Source organism: Typha angustifolia, chromosome 11 (assembly GCF_048772165.1).
Source record: "Typha angustifolia cultivar Huaian chromosome 11, ASM4877216v1, whole genome shotgun sequence".
In the NCBI taxonomy this organism is placed as follows: domain Eukaryota; kingdom Viridiplantae; phylum Streptophyta; class Magnoliopsida; order Poales; family Typhaceae; genus Typha; species Typha angustifolia.
In genome coordinates, this window is record NC_133249.1 from 15083509 (window position 1) to 15109272 (window position 25764).

A 25764-nucleotide genomic window follows, 5' to 3' on the forward strand; every position below is an offset into this window, starting at 1 on the left:
ATCTAACGAGATTATTGTATGTTAAAAGATAGTCAGCAGAGTACCGGTTCGTCCATGTTAAAAATTAAGAGAAATGTTCGCCACCACCTAGGTAACATCCTTCTTAATGCTGCATATAGAATAAACTTACTTAAAGATGCAACTCGATTGTGCAAGCCAATTGCAAATATTTATACAATTAAAGTGTTGGAAGAATTAGGATTCAGAGTTAGTTTGGGAACATATGTGCTTACACATTGATCGTGAGCGTCTAATTGACGTACATATTAAACTCGTGATTTTTTTTATGTGCAATCAAGATTTTAGACGTACATAATTGATGTACAAAGATGCCTATGACGTTGCGACCAAATCAACTGGAATCGTCTCGTATCAACTCTGACACTGTAAAAGCTATGTTCGAGGGCTAGGTCAACAAATCAATGTATCAACTAACTTCAAATTTTAGCCACACGCAGGGAATAACGACTCATAATAAATGCCACTATGTCTATAGAGAATTGGCATTTTATTCGGCTTATATTTAGCCTTTGAATTTTGAATGATAAAAAGGAAAGAAATATAAAGAACTTGGATTTCTGTCCTTTTAATTACTGCGTTTAATTTGGCAGCCAACCATAAAGTGTGAAAAGACCTGACTGCAGGAACTTCCTTCAACCGATGCTACAGAGAATCCACTACCAAGTAAAAGGGCCCACAAATGCGCGATAGACTCGTCGTATGACCCAAACCAGCGAACCCTAGAGCACGAAAAGAACAAAAAAGAAAAAAAGAAAAGAAAAAAAAAAGAAGAGAAGACGAAGAAGAAGAGGAAGAAGAAAGAAAACCGAAGGAGAAGAGGAAAGGGAAAGCGAACGGATCAACGCGGCACCTTCTCCATTCCGCTGATCCGGAGGTATCTCCGAGCATTAATCCCAACTAAAATCATTTATCTCCCTTTCTAGATCGACTTCGATTCGTTTATTGATGGTTGGATTAGGTGGTAGCATATTTAATCTTCGTATTTGGTAATGGGTACAGCGAGAAATTCCATTTGTTCGATTTATCTGCAATGGTGGTTTGGGGTGTATGGAGAAGTAGATGATCGGATAAGGTATGGCAGCATCTCTAATCTACGTAGTTGGTAATGTGTGTAACGAGAAATTTCAATTCTTGGGATTGGTTTATAATGGTCGTTTGAGGTTTGAGAAGGGTGATGCTGTTGCTGTTGTTCTGCCAGTTCCATAATTAGATCAAATCATAGTCAAAGAACTCAATTTGGTACATGAAAAACGTGATTTATGACATAAGAAATATCTAAACTGTTGTGAATTTCTAATGATTATGAGTTTATTTCTATGTCACCTTTGCCTACTAATACTTTGAACCTGCCTAATATCAGATTGTTGTGTGGCTAGATATTTTTATTTTTGGTGTGTGATTTTCAAAAGTATGTTCATCCTCATGCAAACTAGCAGTCAATTATTTGCACAAAATAAAATGTCCTCAGGGGCTGCTATTTCAGGTCTTATCTTGTTTGGACCAAAGTATATCTTAAGGTGCTGCAAGATAGAACAAGATTATGGAAAACACCACGGAGGAGCGCAAGTTATTGACTGAAGAGTGTCAGATGAGGCAGGAGCTGAAGAGCCAGCAATCTCAAGTTGATGCCTTGCACGACAAACTTCTGGAGGTAAAGGCCAAAATTAAATGTTCTGAGGGTGAAACAAGGAAGGAATTAGAATATCTCTGGCATAGAGTTAAAACTACTGCAGCATTGCTAACTTATCTGAAATCAAAGGCAAGAATTATGGCCCATATTTCATGTGGAGTTAAACATCAAGAGGGCATAGGGCTTGTTGACAAACATGGCGTCCTTTTATCAGATTGGATTAAGGATATTAATCTTTCTTCTTTTGAAAGTTCAGATTACGAAACACTACTTGGTAGTAGTCAGTATATTCCGGGTCGCCTTGATGCTAATGATGGAGATACAGATGATATTAAAAAATCATTCTGTATTGTGGCAGGCATAATGGAATCTCTTGTCAAAAGGGTGATTTTGGCAGAAACTGAAGCCGCTAATGAGAAAGAAAAAGTAAAGTTAGGGTTGGATGAAATAAGAAGGAAGACACTATTAATTGAGAGCATGTCAGCAAAAGTGGAAGAGATGGAAAAATTTGCTCAGGGTACAAACAGTATTTTGAATGAAATGAAGCAGAAGGTTGAAGATATGGTGCAAGAAACATCTCAACAAAGACAGCGAGCTGCAGAAAATGAACAGGAACTTTGTCGGGTGAAGCAGGACTTTGAGTCACTTAGATCTTTTGTTAGCACTCTTGTAAGTGTAAGAGAAACTCTCCTATCATCAGAAAAACAATTTCAAACAATAGAGAAGCTTTTCGACAGGTATGTTTTTGATATTTTGCGGTTTGACCAACCTTTTTTACTTGTTTCAGTTTTCATGAGCCATTGGGAAGCCCTTTGTCTTTTTCTCTCCTTTTCTGTTCTGTACTCATCTCGCAGTTGTAGAGTCAATTTCAATTCTTCCCTAATCAGGTTCCATTTTCCCTCTTCCATTGCATGAAGCATGCAAGGGAAATAACTTTAAAATGAAATTTTTTTAAAAAGGTTAACTAGAATAGGAACTGACCACTATAATTTTCTCAACATATGACATCAAAACAATGCTAGAAAGCAGCTTTGAAGGTACACAATTGTTCTTGTTTTACCTTAAAACTTAAACGAGAAGACCTAATGACCTACCTGAAGGTTCTTGCATTTGCTAAAATTTAAATGCATTACCAACGCCCAACCAAGTAAATGGTTCTTAGATGAATATACTGCAATGTTATGTATGCCTTATTACCCTGGGAAGTGAGAAGTCTTTGCGGCTCACATGTTCTGGTCTGTTCTGTTCTATAAAGTTGCAGATGGAATGCCTTTTCATGCTCTAAAATCTAAAGCTTGCTGAGGTCACCATAATTCATTTATCAACCTTGATATGGTCGAGGCCAACATAGCCTTTGTTCTTGACAGAACCTATAAGATACTTATGAAAACTAAGCATAAGAAGGTCTCATACCCAATCTGAACAGATCAGTCTATCATGCAGTATGACCAATGTTAATATGGCATTTTCTGTCAGGAACAAGTCTTTTGTCAGTAAATGTGATTTTTGTTAGAATCATGTTCTTGCATATGATTTTGGCAAAGCAATCTCTCTTCCACTATCATCCCTTATGTCTTTCATCTTTTTCTCATAATAGCTTGTTTATATTATATGAGTTTTGTGCTTGTATTAATGCTTTACACTTCTGTTTTTGTAGCATCTCGTGGGTATAAATTTATCTTTTACATTAGGAGATTTTCATTTAGTATATTAACATAATTTGGAATAAGCAAATCTGGAAAAGGAAAAGATTGATTGACTAAATGATGTTTATTTGAAATAGGCTGATTGATAAGACTACTCATTTAGAGAATGAGAAGGCGAAGAAGGAGGCTGAAGTTCAGAAACTCATGGAGGAGAATGTCAGGCTAAGAGCCTTGCTAGACAAGAAGGAGGCACAGCTGCTCGCCATGAATGAGCAATGCAAATTTATGGCGATGAACAATCCCAATATATAGTTTTCGATTCCTGGTGCCATTTGGTATACTTACTTTCTCTGTGAACTGTGGGACTCTGAATTGTGATTTAAGCACTTGTTATTAGGTGTGTTGACATGTTGCCTTTTCCTCGTCATATACAGAGCACATTTGTTTCCCATGCACACTATGTGCAAACATAAATATTCACATTTGTATATAAGTTCAGAAACAGTTTATTTCATTATTAGGGCTCCTTGAGTATGCACAGCTTTGTCTTTTTTGGATATTGTTGTTTCATTTTATTAAAAGGTTGTTCTGCTTCTTGACATCTTTTTATCAAAATTATGGGAGATGTCTTGAGGCAATTTGGTTCTGCAGCAAGACAAAACTGCAAGAATGCTTCAATTTGTTATGTTATATTCTTGCTCATCTCAATATTGATTTTTAGCCTATTTATTGGATTCAGTTTTCTGGGTCCTTGTCAATCGAAATCCAATTTTCTCCTTTGAATGAAATGAATTTTTGGAATGGCATGACTACCGATTTCAATAACCTTATTCCATTTGATTAGGGTGAGTAAATGAGTCGAGCTTGAGTAAGCTGAGGTGAGCTACATCATATCTGTCCGAAAATTTGATATATAATAAATCTCAGATGAACTAGAGAAATAAATTGAATTTGAATAGGATATGATAAAATAAATATGAATAAAATTTTCTCACTAATAAGATAGTATTTATATTTAGGATAGAGCACTAATAAGATTGCCATGAGGCCTAGTTTGGTTCGAATACTCAAGACAAAAAAGAAAACCTAAATTCCCTCTTTTTTTCCCACTAATGTAGACAAGTCAGCTCGAACCTCTTTTTTCCTGAAAAATTAAAATAAACACCCTAAAGTTATTGAAATTTATAAATATTCACGAAGTCCAAGAACATGACCGTTCTGCAAAATAATCTTCCATCCGGTACTTAATAGATAAAACGCACCTATAAATCTGTGATTCTCCTTCCAATTTTCCTTTCGTCTCATACTCCTCACGTCTCCTGGTCTTACTCGGAAGGCTCATATATAATTCTCTCTCTCTCTCTCTCTCTCTCTCTCTCTCTCTCTCTCTCTCTCTCTCTCTCCTCCACTCTCTAATACCCTCCCTTAAAAGGTGCTCTCTTTTTGGGGACGAGTAAACAAAGAAAAGGGTTTCTTTAGCTCTCGCTTTCTCAGTCTCTCTTCCACGACCGGCAAAAGCAATGAGCGGATCGAAGCTTCCGACGCAGGCGATTTTGAGATGGGTGAAGCGGCAGCCGCCAAAGGTGAAGGCTTTCCTTGCCGTGGTCGCCGGGATGGCCGCGCTCGTCTTTATCCGATTCATTGTCCACGACCACGATAACCTCTTCGTCGCCGCCGAGGCAGTGCACGCTGTCGGAATCTCTGTTCTCATCTATAAGCTCACAAAGGAGAAGACTTGCGCTGGTTTGAGATCTTATCTTGCCCTAGATATTTCTCCCGTTGCTTAAACGATGAGTTGTTGCTTGATCCTAGATAGATCTATTCCTGATTGCAAGAAGATATGGACAAAGGATAGGGATTTTGACGCGTCGGGGAACCATTGAAGCGAAAAAGTAGCGATCTTTTGATTGGATTTTCGATCTAGGGTTTTGTTCCCGCGGCTTTGGATCATGATAGGAATTTTGATAAGGATTCTCTATTTGGTTCAAAAGTGTGTGTACCATAGATTTAGGCTTTGAAACCGGAGGATCATGATAATTACAATTTTGTGTGTCTGTTCTGCTTAGCATCATGAATCGATAGTGCAAATTTTTGTTCTTATTTGATTGACAGTGAAAGTTCTATTCCACAACTTGCTCTCATCCTATGGTATGCACATAGAGGAAGCTCTGAGCAAAGGACAAAGGGAAACATGATCCGGGTGCTGTCGGATACCCTGATAATGATTCAATCAATTAAAAATATAAATGCTTAGAAGTTTGTTTTACTTAAAAAATTCTGAAATATTTGTAGTAAAATTTGGTTTTTCTAAGTATTTAAATCCCTAAAGCAAAAAAAAACAAAAAACAAAAAACCCGAGCATATTAGGAGGAGGGGGTTTTGTTAACTTTTTCCTTTAATTGGAATGCTTTCTTTAATATAATCTGTTTTCCTTTTCTGTGTTCAAATATTGCAGGTTTATCGCTCAAATCTCAGGACTTAACAGCTTTGTTTCTAGCTGTTAGATTATATTGCAGTTTTGTTATGGAATATGACATCCACACTCTACTGGATACTGCTACACTTGCTAGTACTCTTTGGGTTATTTATATGATGCGGTTTAAACTAAAGTCCAGTTACATGGAGGATAAGGATAACTTTGTAATATATTATGTGGTAAGACATCTTTGAATTTCTTTAACCTCACCACGTTCGAAAGGTTAAAAACATTTCTGTTTTGCAGTTATCATTTATTGCATGTTTGAGAAATTATTTGGTTGCTTTTCTGCTTAATAGGATACAAAGCTAAACTTTTTCCTCTCATGTATGATTGATGATAAATTTACACTTTGCAGAATTCAAAGTAAGTTAAATATTGTAACTATCGTATGGATGAAAGTTTGCTCCTAATTAACCAATTTGAGTCCCCTCTTTGGTGATAGACACATCATCTGGGAATTGAACATATCTGACTTATAAAATAGATAATAACTCCATAGAAGAACTTTTTTTTTTCTCAGGTCCCAGTCATCTACTATGAATCTTTTGTTTGCTAGATTAAGCATAGATATTAGTTCATGGATGTTTGTTCCCGTCAAGTTAACTTATTTTTTGGAGCTGAGGTAAGGAAATAGAAAGTCAAGAGAAAAATAAGTAGCTAAGGGACCTTATTTTTTAGAGATGAGTGAAGAAAATTAGAAAGCCAAGAAAGAAAGAAAGAAATAGCCAAGGGACCTTTGTTTGTCTCTCATTGGGGCACTTGCATGATCTATATTTGCTTTCCCTATATAATAAGATTGGCAATTCTTGCTTGAGTTTGAATATGCTGAAGAAATAATTATTTTGTTATTGCATATATTAAGAGTTGTCTTTTCATTTCCTTTTTTATCTTTGAATTCTCATGGCTTACATGTAAGTGATGAAACATGTCTTGCTCGCCCTGATTTTCCTCAACAGTTTTAAAGTATTAGGCGAGATGCTTTGTTTTGGAGCATGCTTGCCCTGGAATAATATTTACTTTTTGCATCATACCCTTTTATTGACCTTATAACTGGAACTGGGTAATGCTTCTCTTCATGTCGTAGGTGCTGCCTTGTGCTTTATTAGCACTTCTTGTTCATCCTTCGACGTCACATAACTTTTTCAACAGGCTCTGTTGGGCCTTCTGTGTTTATCTAGAAGCTGTTTCCGTATTGCCGCAATTACGTTTAATGCAAAACACAAAGGTAAACCTGAGAATTCAGGTCTCCATAACTTGTATAGCAATTTTTTTTAAAAAAAGTTTATACATTTGTTTTCCAGATTGTTGAACCATTCACAGCTCACTACGTGTTTGCTCTGGGGATAGCTAGATTTTTGAGTTGCGCACATTGGGTTCTTCAGGTATGGTTGTGTTAATTAGTTGTCTCTTTAGGAATTATTCTTCTTTTACGATTCTATATTCTCATTGTCTTTCACTCTTCTGAAATTCATATATATTCTGAGTGAATAAGTGTGTCAATACTTAATATAGTGGTATGTGCAAGAACAAATTTGTTAAAGCATACTTGTAATCAAGTACCAGCAATGTAGTTAGTGCCTTTTAAGGAACTCGTTAGTCATGATCAGTGAAGTGATTAAACAACAATTATTCTTGTGTAATATTTTGATCCAAGTTATAAATCTGTAAGCATATTCTAGTTAAATTACATATGGCTGAGAAACTTATCAAATTTGAATTGAGATAACTAACGATTTTCTTTTTCAAAACCAAGTGTTTTTTTTTAACAAGCAAGTGTTCTTTTCCATCATAATGGACATATCAGTTTACATGTTTATCTCTATATCACTTATGGTTTATGCGCTGTTTTTGTTAATTCCTTGAATCATTTGATGCATTTGCCTTTGTGAAAGTTCAATGCTACCATACCTTCATCAGACACCAACAGAATTTTTTGTATAATCTAGATGCTTGGTTCTAAAAGTAAAAATGCTTGTTGTTAATAGGTCTTGGATACCCGTGGGCATTTATTGACAGCTTTGGGCTATGGGCTGTGGCCATCCATGGTTCTTCTCTCAGAAATTGTTCAAACTTTCATCCTTGCAGATTTCTGTTATTACTACGTCAAGAGGTAACTACTTCGCCACAAATCATCGTCTTTCTTATTAATCAGTTTCTAAATCACGTTCTAATATACCGCTTCCAATTACAGCCTTCTTGGTGGGCAACTGGTGCTTCGTCTTCCTTCTGGAGTGGTGTAAGATTGAAGCCTTACGTGCTTCTACTCGATAGCTGCTCTCTTGAGCATGTGAATCACGCAGCCTTTCTAAGCTCTCTCATGATATTTCAGAGTTGTGAACTTGTTGTGGCAAACCGTTCCAATGTTAAAGTTTTAGAATGTAGATATTGAAATGTGCATTTCTCAGCTTCAGTTGGCTACTAGAATTTATATATAGGTGAAGTTCAGCATGAACTTTGATAGAGTGTTATCTAAATCTGAATGGCATTAATCTGTGTTCTCTTGAAGAAAATCTGTGGCATGTTTGGTATCTATATGCTGTGATGTCATCATAATATGCAGCACTACATGCTGACTAATAATAATACATAGTTCTAGTCCCCTTTTAGAAAGGAAAAAAAAAGGGGTCTTTCTGCATATCAACACCCACATTTTAGTGGTGTTGTCAAAGACATCCTCTTTTTTCAGACATAATTCAAAGATGGACTACTCCTTTATCATCAGGTGCTGAATTTACCATAACAAAATTGGCAATTGAGACCTTGCCTTTCTTTTGTTCTAGTTAGGAAAACAGTTTTGCTTGGAAAGTGTACCAGTGAATTTTCCCTCTCTCTCTCTATCTTCCCAAGTTCACTCTCTTTGCTATTTGTAAATTTACCAGTTAAGATTACAAAAGTGTGATCAGAGACATAAAAATTCCAAATTGGATGGGAAAGAAGAAGAATTCTTCCAAGTGCAGTCAAAGTTTTGCTTGGATCTCTGTCATTCTATCTGAGCATTGAATGGATGTATCCATCCATCCATGTTCACAAACTGTCAAGTTGCTGTGCAGAACTGGTTGGTGGTGACCAGTGGGGGTTGGTGAGAAGGATCTTAATAGGTCTGTTCACATTATTAAAACATTGAAAACGAAACGATACACATACACTTGCATAGATAAATCTTGAAAGTTTACGATTAATATATATATATATATAAACAAGTTCGAGTACTGAGGACTAAGTATAATTTTCACCCAGTAAACACTACACTATATGGACTTTACTATAAGGGTGGAGATTGTAATTGTAATTAATTAATTTTATTCGGTGTTATTTATTAATTACGATGTTAGAAATGTAATTATAATTAAACCTTTGACTATAAATTTAGACACCACACCATAAGCTTCTCTTACCGGTCTCCTTTACAAACCCCCACATAACCAAAACCGACCCCTCTCTCTCTCTCTCTCTCTCTCTCTCTCTCTCTCTCTCTCTAAAGAGAAGGAGGAAAAGTACGCAGTGGGGGGTAGTTACTGTGGGTAAGGGATGGACGCGTTCTGCCCGGACTGCAAACGGAGCACGGAGGTGGTGTTTGACCACTCGGCCGGCGACACGGTGTGTTCGGAGTGTGGCCTTGTCCTCGAAGCCCACTCCATCGATGAGACCTCCGAGTGGAGGACCTTCGCCAACGAGTCCGGCGACAATGATCCGGTTCGTGTCGGCGGACCCACCAACCCCCTTCTCACCGACGGCGGCCTCTCCACCGTTATATCGAAGCCCAACGGCTCCTCCGGCGAGTTCCTCTCCTCCTCGCTCGGTCGCTGGCAGAATCGCGGATCGAACCCGGACCGATCCCTAATCCTCGCCTTCCGCACCATCGCCACCATGGCCGATAGGTCCGATTCGTCTCCCTTTGTGATTAGGGTTACATTCGAAAGATCGGGCTGAGGGTTAGATGGATTTACGAAGATTTAGGCGAGATTGTGGAAAAAGGAGTAATCTTTTTTGTCATTTCCCCCCAAGTTTATAGGGAATTTGGATGGATTCAGCTTTGGTTCTTATTACCTTCTTCGAGTTTATCTTTTGAATAGGTAGACTGGTGAGTTAGGTGGCAGGATTTGAAGAGGAGAGCAGTTGGAATTTAGGGTTGGGTTTTAGGAGGAGCTAAAGAGTTTGGGTCTGATTATTGCGGTGCAATTTGATAGTGATAGAGAGATCTATTTTTTCGGATCTCTTTTGAATTAGTAGGGCATGTTAGACCATGTAATAGGAGTGTTGGATAGTAAGGTGGAAGAAAGGAAGAGTCTACTTGTATTATCTCTAGTATATAGGGATTAGATTGTATGTTAAATTGATATTTTCTATTGTCTGTTGTGTGATGAAGTGTATTCTAAAGGAAAGATCTTTTTATTGATTAAATTGCTACGATCTCTAATTCAGTTTATTGGGGGTACAAAACCTAAATTAGGAATGTTCTGCTAGTGTTTTTTTTTCTTGGGTCAGAGATGATTCTGTGAGAAGAATCACTTTTTTCCTTCCATTTCTTTTGCAGTAATTTTTTCTGGCAGTTTTGTTTGGTTAAGAGTTTAATCATTTATGCTATTGGTGAATTTGAAAATAACATGTATGCAAGGTTCACTGCAACTAGATACAGGTGGTTATTAGTTTTTTCAAGAACATATTTTCATACATACTCGAATAATTGTTTGGCAGAAACTGCAATTAAATTGTTGTGACATAAGATGCATGATATGTGGTGCCTGGAAGTTGCATATTTGAAGATTTCAGTTATCGAAGCAAATACTGATCAGGTGCCTTGTTTTCCTTTTCCAGGTTGGGCCTTGTTGCCACTATCAAGGTACAGATTTCGCCTTTCTATCTGAATTTTGTTGTGGTATCTAATTTATCTTGCTTGAAATCAATTGGAGGGTTTCTCATTTCCAGAGTAGTAATGAGCAAGCAATTAAAATGAAATCAGTAACTTTTTGGATTAGAAGTAGTTAGGAACTAACCTCTAAAGAAATTTTTGACTTCAAGTTCTTGATCCGTATTAGCTAGGGAATGACTATTGTCCTCTATGTGATTTGTGAATTAATTTAACCTGAATGTGACAAAGATGTTTGATTTTTCTTTCTTGTTGATTGTGTTCAGTCAGAGTTCTCTCTCTCTCTCTCTCTCTCTCTCAAAATTATATACGTAAATTTATCTTTGATAGTTGGATTATGATTTCTACCATAAGAAAATAAGAGGAGTTTGTTTCATTAAGTAACTATATTAACATAAGTGGATGTTTTTGCATTTCATAGCATCCTAGATTTAGGAGAAATAGACTATCGTGGATATTTGAACAAACTTTGTTTGAACTGATGGCTTGTTGATGAATATGAGAAAACATTTCTATACCTGGAAAGGAAGAGGCTTGAGTAATGGTGCTGCATTGATGTATGCAGCATGATGGATCAACATCTTTTATTTACTTTAGCCTGCCATTATTTGATTTTAAATGGTTTTACTTGATCCTGCCATCCTTTTCTGGAATCGGGCACTCTCTTCTTTATATTCCATCAGTTCCTCCTTCCTCCTGCTTACTATCCAACTGCACTATAGACTAATTAACTAGCCTGCCAATTTTATGTGAAGATAGCTCAATAGTAAATTTGTTTATTTATTAATGCAAAGCACCTTCCTTAATCTGTACATGTTATATTCGTATACCCTCTTTTGACTAGGCATGTTTATAAATTGAGCCTGCTCTAGTATGAGAATCTTCAGTTTAGCAGTGATGGTGATGCATGTGTTGCCATAGTTACATCTGTTCTCAAGTCGGTGTAGGAATTGCTTGAATTATGCACTTGTATAGTGGATACACTAACTGTTGTTGATTTGTGAGTATCATGCTTGGATCAATCGAAAGCTTTTTCTACTTAAATTATCTGACTTCAGGTTGACATTTCATATTTTCATTTCTTCAGGATCGAGCAAATGAAATTTACAAGAAAGTGGAAGACCTCAAGTCTATTAGAGGGAGAAATCAAGATGCAATCTTAGCTGCTTGTTTATACATTGCTTGTAGACAAGAGGATAGGCCTCGCACTGTAAAAGGTTATAACCTCATCTAAGCTGTATAGACTGTTCATATCTTTTCTGGCATCTATCATTTTTCTGGTACCTTATTCTTTCTCTTCAAATCAGAAATTTGTTCTGTTGCTAACGGAGCAACAAAGAAGGAAATTGGTCGAGCAAAAGAATTCATTGTAAAGCAGCTTGAAGTTGAGATGGGTCAATCAATGGAGATGGGTACCATCCATGCAGGAGATTTCCTGGTATTTTTCTCATTCCTAATCTTTTTCTATTTTTCAGAATCTAATATGGACCACTAATTATATTTTTGTGATATATTTACTATGTTGTAGTATTTGCTCCCTTCATTTCTCCAGATCTGTATATAATACTTTATGTTGCCTTGACTTTCTTGAATATGCAGAGACGTTTCTGCTCACATCTTGGCATGACAAATCAAGCTGTTAAAGCTGCTCAGGAGGCAGTCCAGAAGTCAGAAGAGCTTGATATAAGGTTCTGCTTCTGAAACTTTCTGTGGAACTGGTAGCAGTCATCTGTTTGTTTGTTTTATCCTTTAATGCATGATAGTTATACTTGAGCCTGAGGTCAAAATTTTTTTCTTTGACTGTTTGATATATTCAACTGCCTTACAGTTACTAGTCAGTAATTCTCCTCTAGCAAACAGAACTCTTGTGCCGAGGGCTTTACTGTTCCTCCTGAGTTTCTTGGTAATTAATATAGGCAATGTGCCGGCATCCAGGTGCTGAATGCTTAGTGTTTCTATAGCTAACAAACTTTGTCATAGGACTAGGACTCCGCAGCATTTGACTGGAGTGTACATTCGTATAAATAGGCAAATCTCCTGAACAGCATGACACCTGTTGTAAAGCATTAACTTTTCATACAAGTTTTTGTGTTGCCAAAGCTTGTCCCACCAACCAGGTTTTCAAACACTTGTGCAGGAGGAGCCCTATCTCTATCGCAGCAGCCGTTATTTACATGATAACTCAGCTATCAGATGACAAGAAGCCCCTTAAAGGTTTTGCATTATTATCTTATTCTCCCACTTCCATTTGCAGTTTTTGTTCCTATCTCTACTGACATCTACATTATTTTCAGATATATCTTTAGCTACTGGAGTCGCAGAAGGCACCATCAGAAATTCCTACAAGGATCTCTACCCTTATGCTTCGAGACTCATTCCAGCCTCTTATGCCAAGGAGGAAGACCTAAAGAATCTCTGCAGCCCGTAGAACTGTACTAGATAGTCCTACAAAAACGATTGAAGATGAAATCATGATCATGGGTCATGCTGCAGAACGCAAGGTGCTAAAACTATTCCATGGCTGACTGTCATTTTGATGGTCCCATGTGCATTTGTGCTTTTCGACATGGACCTATGAACATTCGATGGCACAACACTGGAAGATTGGTGTTGCATTTATCTTGTTTGACAGCTATAAGAAAAAAAAAAAGGGGGCTTTTCTACCTAATGTGAAGGAATTCGTTCTTTTCTGCTTATTCTCAACAAAAAAATATATTGTCGAAATCCAAAGCATCCATATTATAGGCCAATTGGGTGTTTTTGCACATAGTTGATGCTAACGATTGTTGAAGAATAAATTCCTTCTTAGAAGTGCACCTGGCAGCATTGATCGATGCTAATTCTAGTGTTGGTGTATTCTTTGTTGTAATCTAGAAGGTGCGCCGTTGCTCTACTACAAGGTGAGTAGAGAAAGTTGCCTTTTATTTTCATGTCTTGTAAATAATCTCTGATGACTCTACTGGATTATCTGCTTATAACTTATAAGTAAACTTTATGAGATTAGCTGATTAATTCACTGTGCTTTCTGCAGGATTAATAAGTTAACAAGCAAAGTATAAATACACAAAGTTATGTCATCAAAACACATTAGTGTATTGATCACACGTTTATTTGAAGACTGATCACACTTTAAAATATAGGATTTAAGCAGTTATGATCGTAGTCAGTGAGTGTATACGACTGATGCACTAGTGGATATCCAACAATGCATATGGATTGGTCTGCACCCCATCTCAATCCTAATAAGACGCTATGAAAACTGTAGTAAATCACCTGAAAAAAAAAATTAAAATTAAAAAGAAACTTTGGTCAATCAGAAGTGCTAGGAGTCATTCTTGTGTGGTAGGAGAATGCTAGAAAGGAGATCATCAGAAGAAAATAGGACGCTCAACTGAAAAATTATATGCAAAAGGTGTTAAATTTTTGTTCTGGTAGTAAGATCACGGACAAAATTATTTCTGAACGATGATGACAACATGAGCAAATAGACCATCACATATATCGTTCTGTTCACACACTGGCTGTAAAAAAATTAGCAAACTCTCATGGTGGAAGAGAATAACAGGAGTTCATTCGGACTCAGAATATGCTACGAGTAGGCCGAGCTGCCCCTTGGGTTTTATTCATTCTTATGGCTGACATTTAGAGGAGGATCAAGCAGCAACTTTCTTTGAAGTCACGGAGTTGACAATAACGGCAAATTCAGGCCCCTATGAAATAAATGGATAACATCAGTACACAATGTGTTAACCAAAGGAAACCAAGAGATTCATGCAAGTGGATAAGCATGTCTAAAATAGAGCAGGAGCTTTCAAATAACTGAAATAAGCAATGCATCACTATATGTCTATAACAAGTTTAAATAGATCATTATTGCACCTTCAATGAGGCACCTCCAACAAGAAATCCATCAATATCTTCTTGCTTTGCAAGCTCTGCGCAATTGCTTCCATTCACTGAACCTGTAAGAATAGCAGAAATATTAATTTATAATCAGTTGAACGGTGCGAGATTTGACGAACAGAGGCATTTGAGCAGAATAAGAAACTCTTATCATCTAAAATTTGATGTCCTCCTTTGGTTTGGAGGGAGTTATCTCAGAAGATCTCTTGTTTATGAAAAGCATGGGAAATGGGATTTTTTTTTTCCTTTCTTTTAGCTAGATCTATGTCTGGCTCTATGCACAGCAAGATTTCCAATGTGATTCTTAATGTGGAACAGAAACCCTGTTTCTTCATGTGAATTCCTCGCTATTAGTTTTAGAAAAAAAGGTGATTATTCTGATAATATTTATTTATTTTTTATCTCACAGTTTTTAACACAAAAAAAAAAAAAAAAAATATATATATATATATATATATATACAAAGAAATATGATGACCATGAGAGATGAGTCTATTGATTAGAGTTACCTCCATAGATAATTCGAGTAGCAGAAGCAACATCAGGTGAAATATTCTTCTTAAGCCAATCACGAACAGCAACATGCACTTCTTGGGCTTGTTGGGGAGTAGCAACTTTTCCAGTGCCAATGGCCCAAACAGGCTCATATGCAATAACAACATCAGTCCAACTTGTGATACAATCTGATAAATTAATGAGATGCATTAGAACCAGAAATTTTATTTATTTTCTTTTCCTACCTTACAATTCTACTTGCAATAAACTCAAATCGTCACCTGCAAAAGCCTTCAACTGCTGAAAACAGACATCAAAAGTTTTCCCTGCTTCCCTTTCTTCTAATTTCTCCCCTATACAGGCAATAACCTTAAGATTCTGACCCAATGCATATGCAGCCTTTTTCCCAATGAACTGAAATTAGAGAATTATTGTCATATTAGAAGCTGAACTATTGGGTCACTTGAAACTAAGTTCGTAACCTTATTTTCATTTCATCGACTGATAAACCATAACATAGTTGAGACAGCCTACAGTAATGAAACTTTTGAGACTGATTCTTAAACTGGTACCTGGTCATCTTCCCCTATAACATGCCGACGCTCAGAATGCCCAAGAATAACCCACTTGCACCCAACATCTATCAATTGCTCTGCACTGGATATTACAATAAAAAATGTATAAGCTGAGTTATGCCATACTGTTATTCTTTCTTTGTTGGGGGGGTGGGGGTGGGGGTGGGAGTGGGTATGACATAATACATAATATTTCTCATCTAACAATACTAATAAGTGGCATTCAAACAGAAACAAACTTTAACAAATTTATCAGTGTCTCCTTACTATATCAGTATATGGATGTCGAAAGTATCATGATTACTAACTTCCCCACAAGAAATTAAAGAAACCATTTGTAATTTTGGAATGACATCAGGACTTAAATGTACATCAGATTTAAATGCCTGCTGAACCAATGTTCATATAATTAACTGTTCTTTGCCAGATTGAACAAAATAGAGAAATTCTTGCAACGAGTCTCAAATTGCGAACCTGATCTCTCCGGTGAAAGCTCCACCTTTTCCAACCCAAGAATTTTGAGCAGATATTTCAATACGCTCAGTCAGCGAGTTCTTCACTTGGTCAATGTATATGAATGGAGGTGCCACTACAACATCTGCATTATTACCAGGAAATTGCAAATTAGGCATTAAGAAAGAAATCAAACAAATGACAAAAAAGTAAGAATATTATATATTCCTCAAACAGGGAGCTGATCACAATCCACTGTATAAAATATATGACTAGTAAAGGTCCAAGGCTGTTTTAAGTGGATGTATTATGTCTTACCTATTCTGTATGCTATATTTTCCTTAGATAAAATATGATGGTTCTTCATTAAGGAGAAAGAGAATAGGACTCTCCATCTTCAACCGTCAAGAAACCCTAAAGGATATTGAATACTCATGAATCAAGGATATCAGATTTATGGGTTCTGAAAGTAGATATTATCCCTCTTTAAAATGTTCAGATATATCAAAATCAGAATATTGTTCATTGAGAAAAGATATAGAAAGCATGTAATATAAGCGGTAACGATGTATTATTTGGAGGATTTCCATCATGTTGAAGCAACCTGGTGATCTAAGTGCCTATGCATGTTATGGGAAGATCTATAGATAGATTCTAGATCCAGATCTGGAAAAGGTTGTCACAAAAAGAGATAAAGAGAATAAAGAAAATAAGTGTACCAGAGTAAGATAAGATATAATGTCATAAATTTGTTGAGCATCCAAATATTGTACTCACAGCAATATTTTTCAAATTAGCCAACTTGTTCATGTTGGCTATCAGTAGAAAACACAATCAGCAGGATCATATATCTAGCATTTGGACCAATAAGGAGCCTAAGAAGCAATTCAAAATTTCAAATACATGTCCCTTCAAGAAGAAGAAGTTAATAGCATCATGAATCCTTGCTAGGCAGCCTAACATGTAAAATGCAGCTCAGGGAGGTAATTAAATTATTCAGACCTTCTTTAGTTTCATAGGCCATATATATAATCTCCAACACCTACCTTTGTGCTTTCTTGTAAAATAAATTAACATGTTGAACATATCAAAAGTAAGAACTTTGTTTAATGGAGACAAAATGAGAAGCTGATAAGCTTACCAACATCATTTTCCAACTTAGCTTCATTCAAGTCAGAGATGAGTTTGCTGATAGAGTCTTTCGTGCCATTCTAATGATAAAAAAAAATTATTTTGTCAATTAAGTGAATAGAAAGCATACCATAGCATTGATATATAAAGGAGAACTCCAAGGGTTATGCTGTCGAAGTAAAGAAAATCTAATAAATACTTCATTATTGTTTTAGATAGAAAGCAGAGAAAAGCTTAAGTCAGAATTGTGTAGCTATGCAAGGGTGCCTCAGTGCATGAAGCTCAGTTAAGAAAGTTGGACAAAATATTTCATGCAGAATGGAGTCCAAAGTGTACTAGCATCTGCCAGGGACAGCTAGAAAATGATGTTATATGCTCATGTAGAAACTTCAAGAATATCTAAGTAGACACCATATAATATGGATCACTACAAAGTATCAATTATAGTATGGCCATGCCAAATAAAATTATAAAAATAAACATAGTTTGTGAAACATATATTTTTTTTTAAATTCCAGAGATTTCTTCCCTAAGAGTTCAACTTATTTCAAACAGACATACTTGTTTCTCCATTGTCATTTTGAATGATAGGACCCATGCTACCTTTCTCACTCCTTCGTCACAGAAGAATTAAGTGTACTCTTTGGATGCGACAGTTTATAATGCTGAGCAATATAGTAAAAGGATAGGAGTAAAACATAAGGAAACCAATCACCAATGCAACAAGAACTTAATACTTACACATTTCCAGTTGCCTCCAACAAAAAACTGCAAACAAGAAAAATTCCCATTACTAGAAGGAAACAAAAGCAAAAAAGAGTTAAGAGTTCGTATATAGAAAAGAGATCTATCTTTGTGGATACGTTGTAGCAGAAAGAACCAACATGTCAAAATTTATTTCCATTCAGAATTACTTTTCGAACATGAGCAGAATGGATTAAATGGTCCATAGTAAATATTCTCAGAAAACTTGAGAGTTTAAAATGCTCCCCAAACAAAAGCTTAAAAAAAATGAAGAAATTGCATAGCATCACAGTTGCATTATAGATACAAGCAATAGATTATCATCTAATCAGTTATGTTATGTTATGTTGCAGATCTTTTGGCTCATTACCATCAATTTAATGACATACAAAATTTTAAAGCCTCTTCAAGATCTTTTCGAACATTTTCTACAGGCAATTACCCGATTCTTATTTCACCAATCTCACCAGCTACAGCTACTATTACCTAATTTAATCTAGCTAACCCTCTCATCCTTAGAGTACCAGTGCATAAGACGCAGTGATTAAATTAGGGAAAAGAAGAGGTGAAACCTTTCCGGATCCGGCCATGGCGACAACTCCTCCTCGCGGAGCTCTTCGACCTGCGACGCGGCGAGAAAAGAGGGCGTGGGTGGAAGAAGGAGACGAGGAAGTCTCGCGCCATAGCCCAGCGAAGCGGGAAATCGGCGATGCCAAATAAGACGCTGCCGCCATTGCCTCTCTGCCTCTCTGCCTCTCTCTGCTCCCTCTCTCTCTCTCTCTCTCTCTCTCTCTCCCTCTCTCTATCCTCTACTGCTCGCCAGATGTTTGGTGAGAGGCCTAGGAGAGTATCTTATAGCATCGGATAACGAAGGGAGACCATCTCCTTGGGACACGTGCAAGGAGTAGTTGGGGATGGAAAGGGTGTTTGCTGTTGGATGTGTACGGCTGCTCTGTGGAGAAAATATCCGAAGGGAAAAAAAAATCTTTAGGCCGTTTCGATTCGGCGTCCTCGTACTGGAGCGGCGAGCCCGACTCTGAGAGCGCTAGTGGTGAATAGTGATGGATGCGGCACGGATCTTCTCCAAGACACGGCTGTATCGGTTTCCTACATTCGAGATCATTGGATATCTATTAAACTTATTCTCTTAGGAGATCAAATCATAAACACTTTCATTAACTTTTCTTTTTGGAGGGGAAGAAAAAGTTATATTCACATTAAACTTTTTAGGTCAGACTCTAAATTACAAATCACCTTCCCATTGTTATTTCTAAAATCATAGTATTTCTTAAATATTTATTTTAATTATTATAATAGCCGGTTATATATATTCGGTACTGATTTCAACCCCTAAAGTTTCATAAACTGATATTATTTTTTATTTTTTTTATATTTTTATTATATTTCAGAGATGTTAATAAGTAGATCTCTCAACCGACGGCTCGAGAAATGCTCTTAGTTAATAAATTTTTCTATTATTTATCAACAAAGTTATATAGATTTGACTCAAATTATTAAATAATATTATAAAAATATTATTTAGTGATTTGATAGCTTGAGTTAATAGCTTATATTGACGCACTAATAAAACATGCATATTACTCGTGGACACCGTTTACAATAACACCTATCGATGTTAGCTATCGAGTATGGACTACGTTCTCCGCCGGCAACGTTGTCTTAAACTTTTTCTCGATTTTTATTGGCTACTAGAGAATAATGTTACATTGTCCCTTCTGTCTAATGCCCGCTGTAGCGGTTTAATTATGCTGTTCCTCTCAGCAGGTGATGTGCTGAAGTCTCTAATGCATAAACTTGCTACAACGGAGTACTTGACGTCTTTTGATTGGTTTAAGCTTTTAAGAAGCCAAATTAGTATCGGAGAAGATCTTTTATGTGTATTTATTTAAGCATCTCTATTCCCTTCGGCTATAATTCCTTCTTAAGAGGAGTTCAAATCGCGACGCAGTTCTTTATATTAATCTCTTTCGCTTCTCTCTCTTCTCTCGCCGATGGAGAACGCGAAGGAAAGCGGCGCCGGAGATAAGCTTGGTGACGAAAACCCTAACCCTAATATGACGGCAGTAGAAGAAGCCGCCGCATCCTCCGGAGCGCCGGCGGCGCTGTCTCGAACGCCGTTCACCGCTCTGGGCCAGGTCGACGCCGACTTCGCCCTTGCGAGAACCCTCCAGGAACAGGCAAGTGATCTCGTTCGCCGTTCTCTCCCTTCGATCTTTGGATCCATGTCGTAAAGATCGCGCTCAGTTTATACTGTTTGAATTGGTTCAGGAGAGGGCGTACATGATGCTGCGGATGAACGGTGGCGAGGGCAGCGACTACGGGAGCTCCGAGGCGGCAAGCTATGAGTACGATGGATTTGATCATCACCATCCGATCGACGAAGGCGGGAGTATCGAAGGAAGCGATTACGGCAACGACGCGTTCGATGCTAACCATCATAATTTTGATCAGGGCGGATTCGACGACGATGAGGCGTTTGCGAGGGCGCTTCAGGATGAGCATGACCTCGAAGTGGCCGTTCGGTTGATGGCACTTGCGGGGCTCAATGATTGTGAGTTCGATCTTGCTTAAAGTTTTTTTATTCCGTTTGAATTACTGGATGTTGGTGTTCTAAGATCTTGGTTGATCTTGTATTTAGGGCGGGTGGTGGATCACGAGGAGAATGGCCGTAGCTCTCAGGCCAGTGATTTCTTTTACTCGCTGTGTTTTACGGTTAAACTCTACAAAATTTCCATGTAGTTTCACACCAATAGTTTCCTGGAAAGGTGCTTCTCGTTTTGCCTGCGTTATTCACGTTCCTGGATATCCTTAGATTCATGTAGGACATGCAATTTGTTAAAATTATTGACTATTAGTTTCCCTTTATAGAGTCAACAAAGGCACAGCGCACAGATGAGATGAGTAACTTACACGATAAACTATTATTTTCTACTTCTACTTTTTCAGCAAAATATTAGTAAACAATTAGATAGCATTACTGGTTTGTGTTGTAATTATGAGTTGACCTACATCTGAGTAGCTAATTTACTTGACCTTTGATATTCTGACAATTTCAGGATGCATGGCAAGAGGTTGATCCAGATGAGTATTCATATGAGGTAGTATGATTTTTTATTGCATTATATTTTGCAAGAAGATTCTGAGATACTAGTTTTATGAGAATGCTTCTATCATATCAGGAGTTGGTTGCATTGGGTGAAATAATTGGTACTGAGACCAGAGGCCTTTCCGCTGATACAATTGCGTCTTTGCCTTCCATACATTACAAGGCACAAAATGTGCAGGATGGGAACACTGATCAGTATGTTCACATGTCTTGTGGGTTTACAATTCCAAAGTGTTTGCATATCCTGATCGTGTTAGTTGATATTGCAGGTGTGTTATTTGCCGGGTAGAATATGAGGAAGGTGAATCCTTGGTTGTGCTTTCATGCAAGCATACATACCACTCTGAATGTATAAACAAGTGGCTTCAAATAAACAAGGTAATTGTTTTGGTTGATTTACTTTCCTTTGTTCTCTGTTCCCAAGCTTCTATATCTTTTGTCAGTTGACATCTTTATCGTATTATCATTCTATGATTGACTGTATCAAGAACAAACTCATGAAATCATGTAATAGTTATTCAGTCGCACACATAGGCTAATGTAATGAATTTCAGGTTGATATTCATATGATATGTTGTAATGCAAATGTTACGGGTTGCGTCTAGAGGAAATTGATTTATGGGACAATCTCAATTGCTAGGATTCACTACTCTCTTTGTGAAGTTAGACTTTTTGTGAGATTTCAATGTCCATATGTCAAAAGTGCCATCAAATGGACCTATGGAATTCTTTTCACACATGATTTCTCAATGTGGTCCAGGGATAGGGATCAGCTTCATTTGGTCCAATTAAGACTCTGCCAAAAAAATAGACAAAATTGTTTTGGTAGAAGAAGGAAATGAGGTTAGAAAGTAGTTTTTTTTTTTAGGGTCGAATTGGAGAGCTATGAGATTAGTTCAAGGTGAAAGTGAATTTTTACCTTCATCCTTATCCTTTCAACAGATAGTATGAACAGTTTCTTGTCTGAGTAAATAAATACTATGGTGTATATATATTTAATGGACTGTTAAGAAACATTATACTCAGGTACAGATATTCTTTATTTCGCTCGGACTGACGGTGAGGAAAACCTTGATTTGGTGCAGGTGTGTCCAATGTGCAGCACTGAGGTTTCTACTTCAGAGAATAGGCAGGAGTGACAGCTCTTAATAAAGCCATCATTGCAATCGTCGAGCTTCATGGAGACATTCTTTAGTCACTTTTAGGACAAAAACTCTCTTAGAAAGGTGAAGAACTAGATGATGTTATTTTTTTCATCTCTCTCAGTCTAATTTGGATTAAAAAGTTTCTACTGCTCTCTCTCCTTGAAAGTTCCTTCATATATAGTATATATATATATATATATATCGCATATCCTCAAGCATACTGATGCGTAGGTCTAGACATACCGTTGAATATACGTCAATGCACTCTGATGATCTTTGCTTAAAATATACAATCTCATATTTTTCTCTGAATGTTATTAAAGTTATCAGATGTGTTCGATCGATACACCCGAGCCAAAATGCACGAGTAACCTTGTGATTCCACTATTCCCTCCCTATATATAACAAGTGTTCGTAGATGATTTATTTTAGTCATCCGATATATTTATCATATTTTTATATTTCTTTCTACACCAAAGCATATTTTGATAAAATTAGGTCCTTTTATTTTTGTCAAAAATATTCCTCTTTTTTTCCAGTCATTTGCTCAAGAAATTAAAAGCTTTTTAATATCACAACATCATCTTCTTTTTTTTATCCCTTTGCTCCAAACTATTTTTCACTATCTATCAAATTCCCAAGTGATAAACAAAGAATTCGTTCACACAACAATATAAATCCGGTGAAATATAACTAGATTTAATTGTTTCTTCAAAGTGAAAAATAGAGTGATCCTACAAGATCAAAATAAATAATAAATGAATAATTTTATGGCACCGTACTACAATTTTTGTCGGCAATAACAAAATTATAAGTAAAATCGTTACTTTGGCGAAGTGGTTGCCGACTTACTGTTGTCGATTTCGGTCTCCGCCCGCTCCATCGGAAGTTCGGAACCAATCGCCTCTTCGATAGCTCTCGTCTTCCTCTCCTCTCCGCTCTTACAAGGTATACCTTTTGATCTCCTAACCTTGTAAGTCCCCTGTTGATCTCATCCGCTTCTTTATTGTTTGAGTCGAGATGGATCTTTCTCTTGCTAGAGCGATTTCGTTTCGTTTAAGCGCGATCGACCATTTGCATCTCATGGGTGTCATATCGAGGATGACTCTGGAGTAAAATCTTACGAGTTCATGTATGCTTTGAGTTTGGAATGGTTGATTACTTTGGAAGTTGGAAATTTTAGTCAAGGATGAGTATGTGAACAAGAAATTAAAAGGATCTCTGAGAAAATATAGGAACCCTGCAATTTGGTTTAGTAGATTTTTGTTCAACTACTTATAATTCTGATCATATTTAATGCTGTATGATGGGAGAAGTTAGAATGTTAATTTATATATGCAGCTTTAACTTAATTTTATAGAGTGCTTCCAGTCCCTTTTGATCTAGTTACATGTTCATTAGCTAAGTTTTAGTTTTCCCGAAAAGATTCAGCCAAATGTAAGCATTACACCTAAATTTAATTTATTTATTTGATTTGTCTTGAATCATCTATCTGATGCTTTTCTGAATGCAGTGGTAAACTATTGGTTGGGGGCACATAATAGGGTTAATTTGTCTTCCCTTTTCTGTTTTCTATTAATCCATTTTAGATCTGCGAGCTTATTTTTCGATGAGAAGTAGAGAGATGCGAGTGATTTATCACCAATTAATTGATTTTATTGCACTTATGCCAATTACATATGAATGAATTGTGGCTGGAGAATAACGCCTAGTTATTTGCAGAGAAACACATGCGATTTGCAAACCATATCATTGATCATTCTCATTGGGGCTTACTCATATGATTCAGATGGTTGTTTCTTGCATTGACCAAGTGAATCTTGTAGTGACGCATGCTTTAATTAATCTGATAAGAGAGTTCTGAAAAAGAAATCTATGGAAATTATTTCTGAAAGGGACATGTTGTTTTTCTGGTTTGTATATTATAAATTTTAGGTATTTTCTTTTCCTCCAATGTTTGTCGCAGACATTCTACAATGCATCAGCCCCATTCTCTGCCCAAGCAGCATCTCCCTGTACGTTTGCTGTAAGCAAGTATTTTTGTTTAATCTGATGACCTGTGGATAGGTATGTCATATAGCAAAAGGATGAGAGTTGATGTTAATCTAGTAATGTGTTATTCTCTGCAACTTGGCTCTTTTGATTTAGACTCCCTTGTTTATGATATTGGTCAGTATCCATACCAGTTTATGATGATACCTTTGAAGTTGTTGAGGCTTGGGGGTTTTCTCATCTCAGCATTGAGTCTGTCTTCCTTGTTACTCTTGGAGTTGATATAGTTGGTGTTTTTGAACTATGGGCTTATGGTCAAATGCAACAGTTTTTCAAAGTAAACTTCCTCTACTTTTTAGTGATATCATATATTATTAAGTCTTATATTTGATCTATAATGAAACACAAAGAAATGCAATGCATATGCAGAAGAAGACTTTATCTTTAGTACTTATTTATCTGCGAGTTCAATCACAAAGTAGTTCAAAACTATACTTGCTCCCTCCCCATCTAGTGAAACACTGAATCCTCTGATGCTAAATTGTTTTTATGATTGTGTGTTTTACTAGGAAAACAAAAGAGGCACCAAAGGTGGAATTGGGCACTGGAACGACTGATGCTAATTTGGATGAATGGTTACAGGTACAGGTAAGCACTCAGGATTGATGACCCTTTTTGTTCTTTGTGTTTGCTTAATTTTTCTTCTGTACTTCTGAAGACTGTGAGATGTTACTTCTTTTTATGCTATCTCAAGCAAGTCAAAGAAAAAGAAATGGATTTCAGGTGCTTCAGCATGTCTGTCTTTTTAGGGTTTCCATAACAACATGACAACCAAGCAAAAGATGAAGATCAGGAAGTGCCAGTTGCTTTCACATAGCTTTAGTTTCTAACTTGCAGCCTCCCATTGTCACTTTTTCCTTAATTACTTTTGTTAAATAAAAGAAAAGAAATTAGGAAAGTTCAATTTTTTAAGGAAGGCTGCCTTCTTTTTTTCTTTTTCTTTTTGCGAAATATAAGTCCGAGGTTGTTTTATATTTATTTGCTAGAAAGTGAGAAAAGAAAATAATTATAATTAAAATAGAAGTTATTTTACTAAAATTTAGTTTTTTTTTAATTAAATTTTACTTTCTAATAACTAAAACATACCCGAAAAAGAATTTGATGATAAAGTAACTCTTGATATTTATATATATATATTATCTTTGATGAGACACGAGGATCTAAAATGAGAATTATCTGGTCGCCCAGCCCAGCCCAGCCCAGCTCTTGCAGTCAATAATTTGACTTAGAAGATCTCATTGGGACAGCTCATGCACGGTTCGCCATGGTCATGGTTTCACCCATCTTGTTGTGGGCTGTCGAACTGCCACGTCAGAGACCGAGAGCAGTCAAAAAGACTATCGAATGACACAAAAGATACCAACCCTATTGGGTTGGGGACATATATAATTTTAGGACCTAAACCACGGCGTGGATGATTCAAGGAGGCACATCGGACCTGGGAATGCACCGTCGATATTGGAATCGGATCCGTTTTAACTTTTTGGCTGTTTACT

General features: G+C 36.8%; 5 protein-coding genes across 19 annotated transcripts; 4 read left to right on the forward strand and 1 right to left on the reverse strand.

Annotated features, from left to right (window-relative positions):
- Nucleotides 1-741: 741 nt before the first annotated feature.
- Nucleotides 742-3943, forward strand: LOC140771380 (uncharacterized). Of its 4 annotated transcripts, none has more exons than XM_073112898.1 (4): nt 742-895; nt 1021-1093; nt 1490-2388; nt 3435-3943. In XM_073112898.1, the coding sequence occupies exons 3-4, from the start codon at nt 1562-1564 to the stop codon at nt 3607-3609; spliced, it is 1002 nt and encodes a 333-aa protein (XP_072968999.1). In that variant the 5' UTR covers nt 742-895; nt 1021-1093; nt 1490-1561; the 3' UTR covers nt 3610-3943. The 4 variants fall into 4 exon arrangements, with proteins under 4 accessions (XP_072968999.1, XP_072968997.1, XP_072968998.1 ...); XM_073112896.1 differs by having other exon boundaries at nt 1505-2388; XM_073112897.1 differs by lacking the exon at nt 1021-1093 and having other exon boundaries at nt 1505-2388.
- Nucleotides 3944-4636: 693 nt separating this feature from the next.
- Nucleotides 4637-8228, forward strand: LOC140771138 (uncharacterized). Its single transcript, XM_073112555.1, has 6 exons — nt 4637-5040; nt 5753-5952; nt 6861-7001; nt 7078-7158; nt 7762-7886; nt 7968-8228. The coding sequence occupies exons 1-6, from the start codon at nt 4818-4820 to the stop codon at nt 8014-8016; spliced, it is 819 nt and encodes a 272-aa protein (XP_072968656.1). The 5' UTR covers nt 4637-4817; the 3' UTR covers nt 8017-8228.
- A 951-nt stretch (nt 8229-9179) lies between these two features.
- On the forward strand, nt 9180-13339 carry LOC140769693 (transcription initiation factor IIB). The gene is made up of 7 exons (XM_073110514.1): nt 9180-9654; nt 10592-10616; nt 11731-11860; nt 11951-12081; nt 12243-12331; nt 12781-12857; nt 12938-13339. The coding sequence occupies exons 1-7, from the start codon at nt 9305-9307 to the stop codon at nt 13069-13071; spliced, it is 936 nt and encodes a 311-aa protein (XP_072966615.1). The 5' UTR covers nt 9180-9304; the 3' UTR covers nt 13072-13339.
- Nucleotides 13340-14006: 667 nt separating this feature from the next.
- Nucleotides 14007-18769, reverse strand: LOC140769694 (triosephosphate isomerase, chloroplastic). Its single transcript, XM_073110515.1, has 9 exons — nt 18517-18769; nt 17942-17968; nt 17211-17280; nt 16091-16214; nt 15614-15698; nt 15323-15455; nt 15056-15229; nt 14523-14605; nt 14007-14353 (listed from the first exon to the last, which is right to left on the reverse strand). Exons 1-9 carry the CDS (start codon nt 18676-18678, stop codon nt 14297-14299), a joined length of 915 nt encoding a protein of 304 aa, XP_072966616.1. The 5' UTR covers nt 18679-18769; the 3' UTR covers nt 14007-14296.
- A 1111-nt stretch (nt 18770-19880) lies between these two features.
- On the forward strand, nt 19881-25010 carry LOC140771055 (E3 ubiquitin ligase BIG BROTHER-related-like). Of its 12 annotated transcripts, XM_073112428.1 has the most exons (10): nt 19881-20142; nt 20234-20516; nt 20604-20644; nt 21022-21063; nt 21145-21266; nt 21341-21449; nt 22157-23164; nt 24183-24283; nt 24391-24545; nt 24778-25010. In XM_073112428.1, the coding sequence occupies exons 1-7, from the start codon at nt 19957-19959 to the stop codon at nt 22208-22210; spliced, it is 837 nt and encodes a 278-aa protein (XP_072968529.1). In that variant the 5' UTR covers nt 19881-19956; the 3' UTR covers nt 22211-23164; nt 24183-24283; nt 24391-24545; nt 24778-25010. The 12 variants fall into 12 exon arrangements, with proteins under 12 accessions (XP_072968529.1, XP_072968531.1, XP_072968526.1 ...); XM_073112430.1 differs by having other exon boundaries at nt 22157-24545; nt 24778-24856; nt 24963-25010; XM_073112425.1 differs by having other exon boundaries at nt 22157-24283.
- Nucleotides 25011-25764: the final 754 nt, after the last annotated feature.

Bases quoted from the DNA above. Each gene is read 5' to 3' on its own strand.
- LOC140771380 (XM_073112898.1), top strand. From the start codon at position 1,562: ATGGAAAACACCACGGAGGAGCGCAAGTTATTGACTGAAGAGTGTCAG. The intron at 2,389-3,434 runs GTATGTTTTTGA...TATTTGAAATAG, and splicing joins ATAGAGAAGCTTTTCGACAG to GCTGATTGATAAGACTACTC.
- LOC140771138 (XM_073112555.1), top strand. From the start codon at position 4,818: ATGAGCGGATCGAAGCTTCCGACGCAGGCGATTTTGAGATGGGTGAAG. The intron at 5,953-6,860 runs GTAAGACATCTT...TTCATGTCGTAG, and splicing joins ACTTTGTAATATATTATGTG to GTGCTGCCTTGTGCTTTATT. The intron at 7,159-7,761 runs GTATGGTTGTGT...TGTTGTTAATAG, and splicing joins GCGCACATTGGGTTCTTCAG to GTCTTGGATACCCGTGGGCA.
- LOC140769693 (XM_073110514.1), top strand. From the start codon at position 9,305: ATGGACGCGTTCTGCCCGGACTGCAAACGGAGCACGGAGGTGGTGTTT. The intron at 12,082-12,242 runs GTATTTTTCTCA...TTGAATATGCAG, and splicing joins TCCATGCAGGAGATTTCCTG to AGACGTTTCTGCTCACATCT. The intron at 12,858-12,937 runs GTTTTGCATTAT...CATTATTTTCAG, and splicing joins TGACAAGAAGCCCCTTAAAG to ATATATCTTTAGCTACTGGA.
- LOC140769694 (XM_073110515.1), bottom strand. From the start codon at position 18,678: ATGGCGGCAGCGTCTTATTTGGCATCGCCGATTTCCCGCTTCGCTGGG. The intron at 16,215-17,210 runs GTAAGCTTATCA...GTAATAATGCAG, and splicing joins TAAGTTGGAAAATGATGTTG to ATGTTGTAGTGGCACCTCCA. The intron at 14,354-14,522 runs GTGCAATAATGA...TTTATTTCATAG, and splicing joins TTGGAGGTGCCTCATTGAAG to GGGCCTGAATTTGCCGTTAT.
- LOC140771055 (XM_073112423.1), top strand. From the start codon at position 19,957: ATGGAGAACGCGAAGGAAAGCGGCGCCGGAGATAAGCTTGGTGACGAA. The intron at 20,645-21,021 runs GCCAGTGATTTC...TGACAATTTCAG, and splicing joins AGAATGGCCGTAGCTCTCAG to GATGCATGGCAAGAGGTTGA. The intron at 21,450-22,156 runs GTAATTGTTTTG...GATTTGGTGCAG, and splicing joins AGTGGCTTCAAATAAACAAG to GTGTGTCCAATGTGCAGCAC.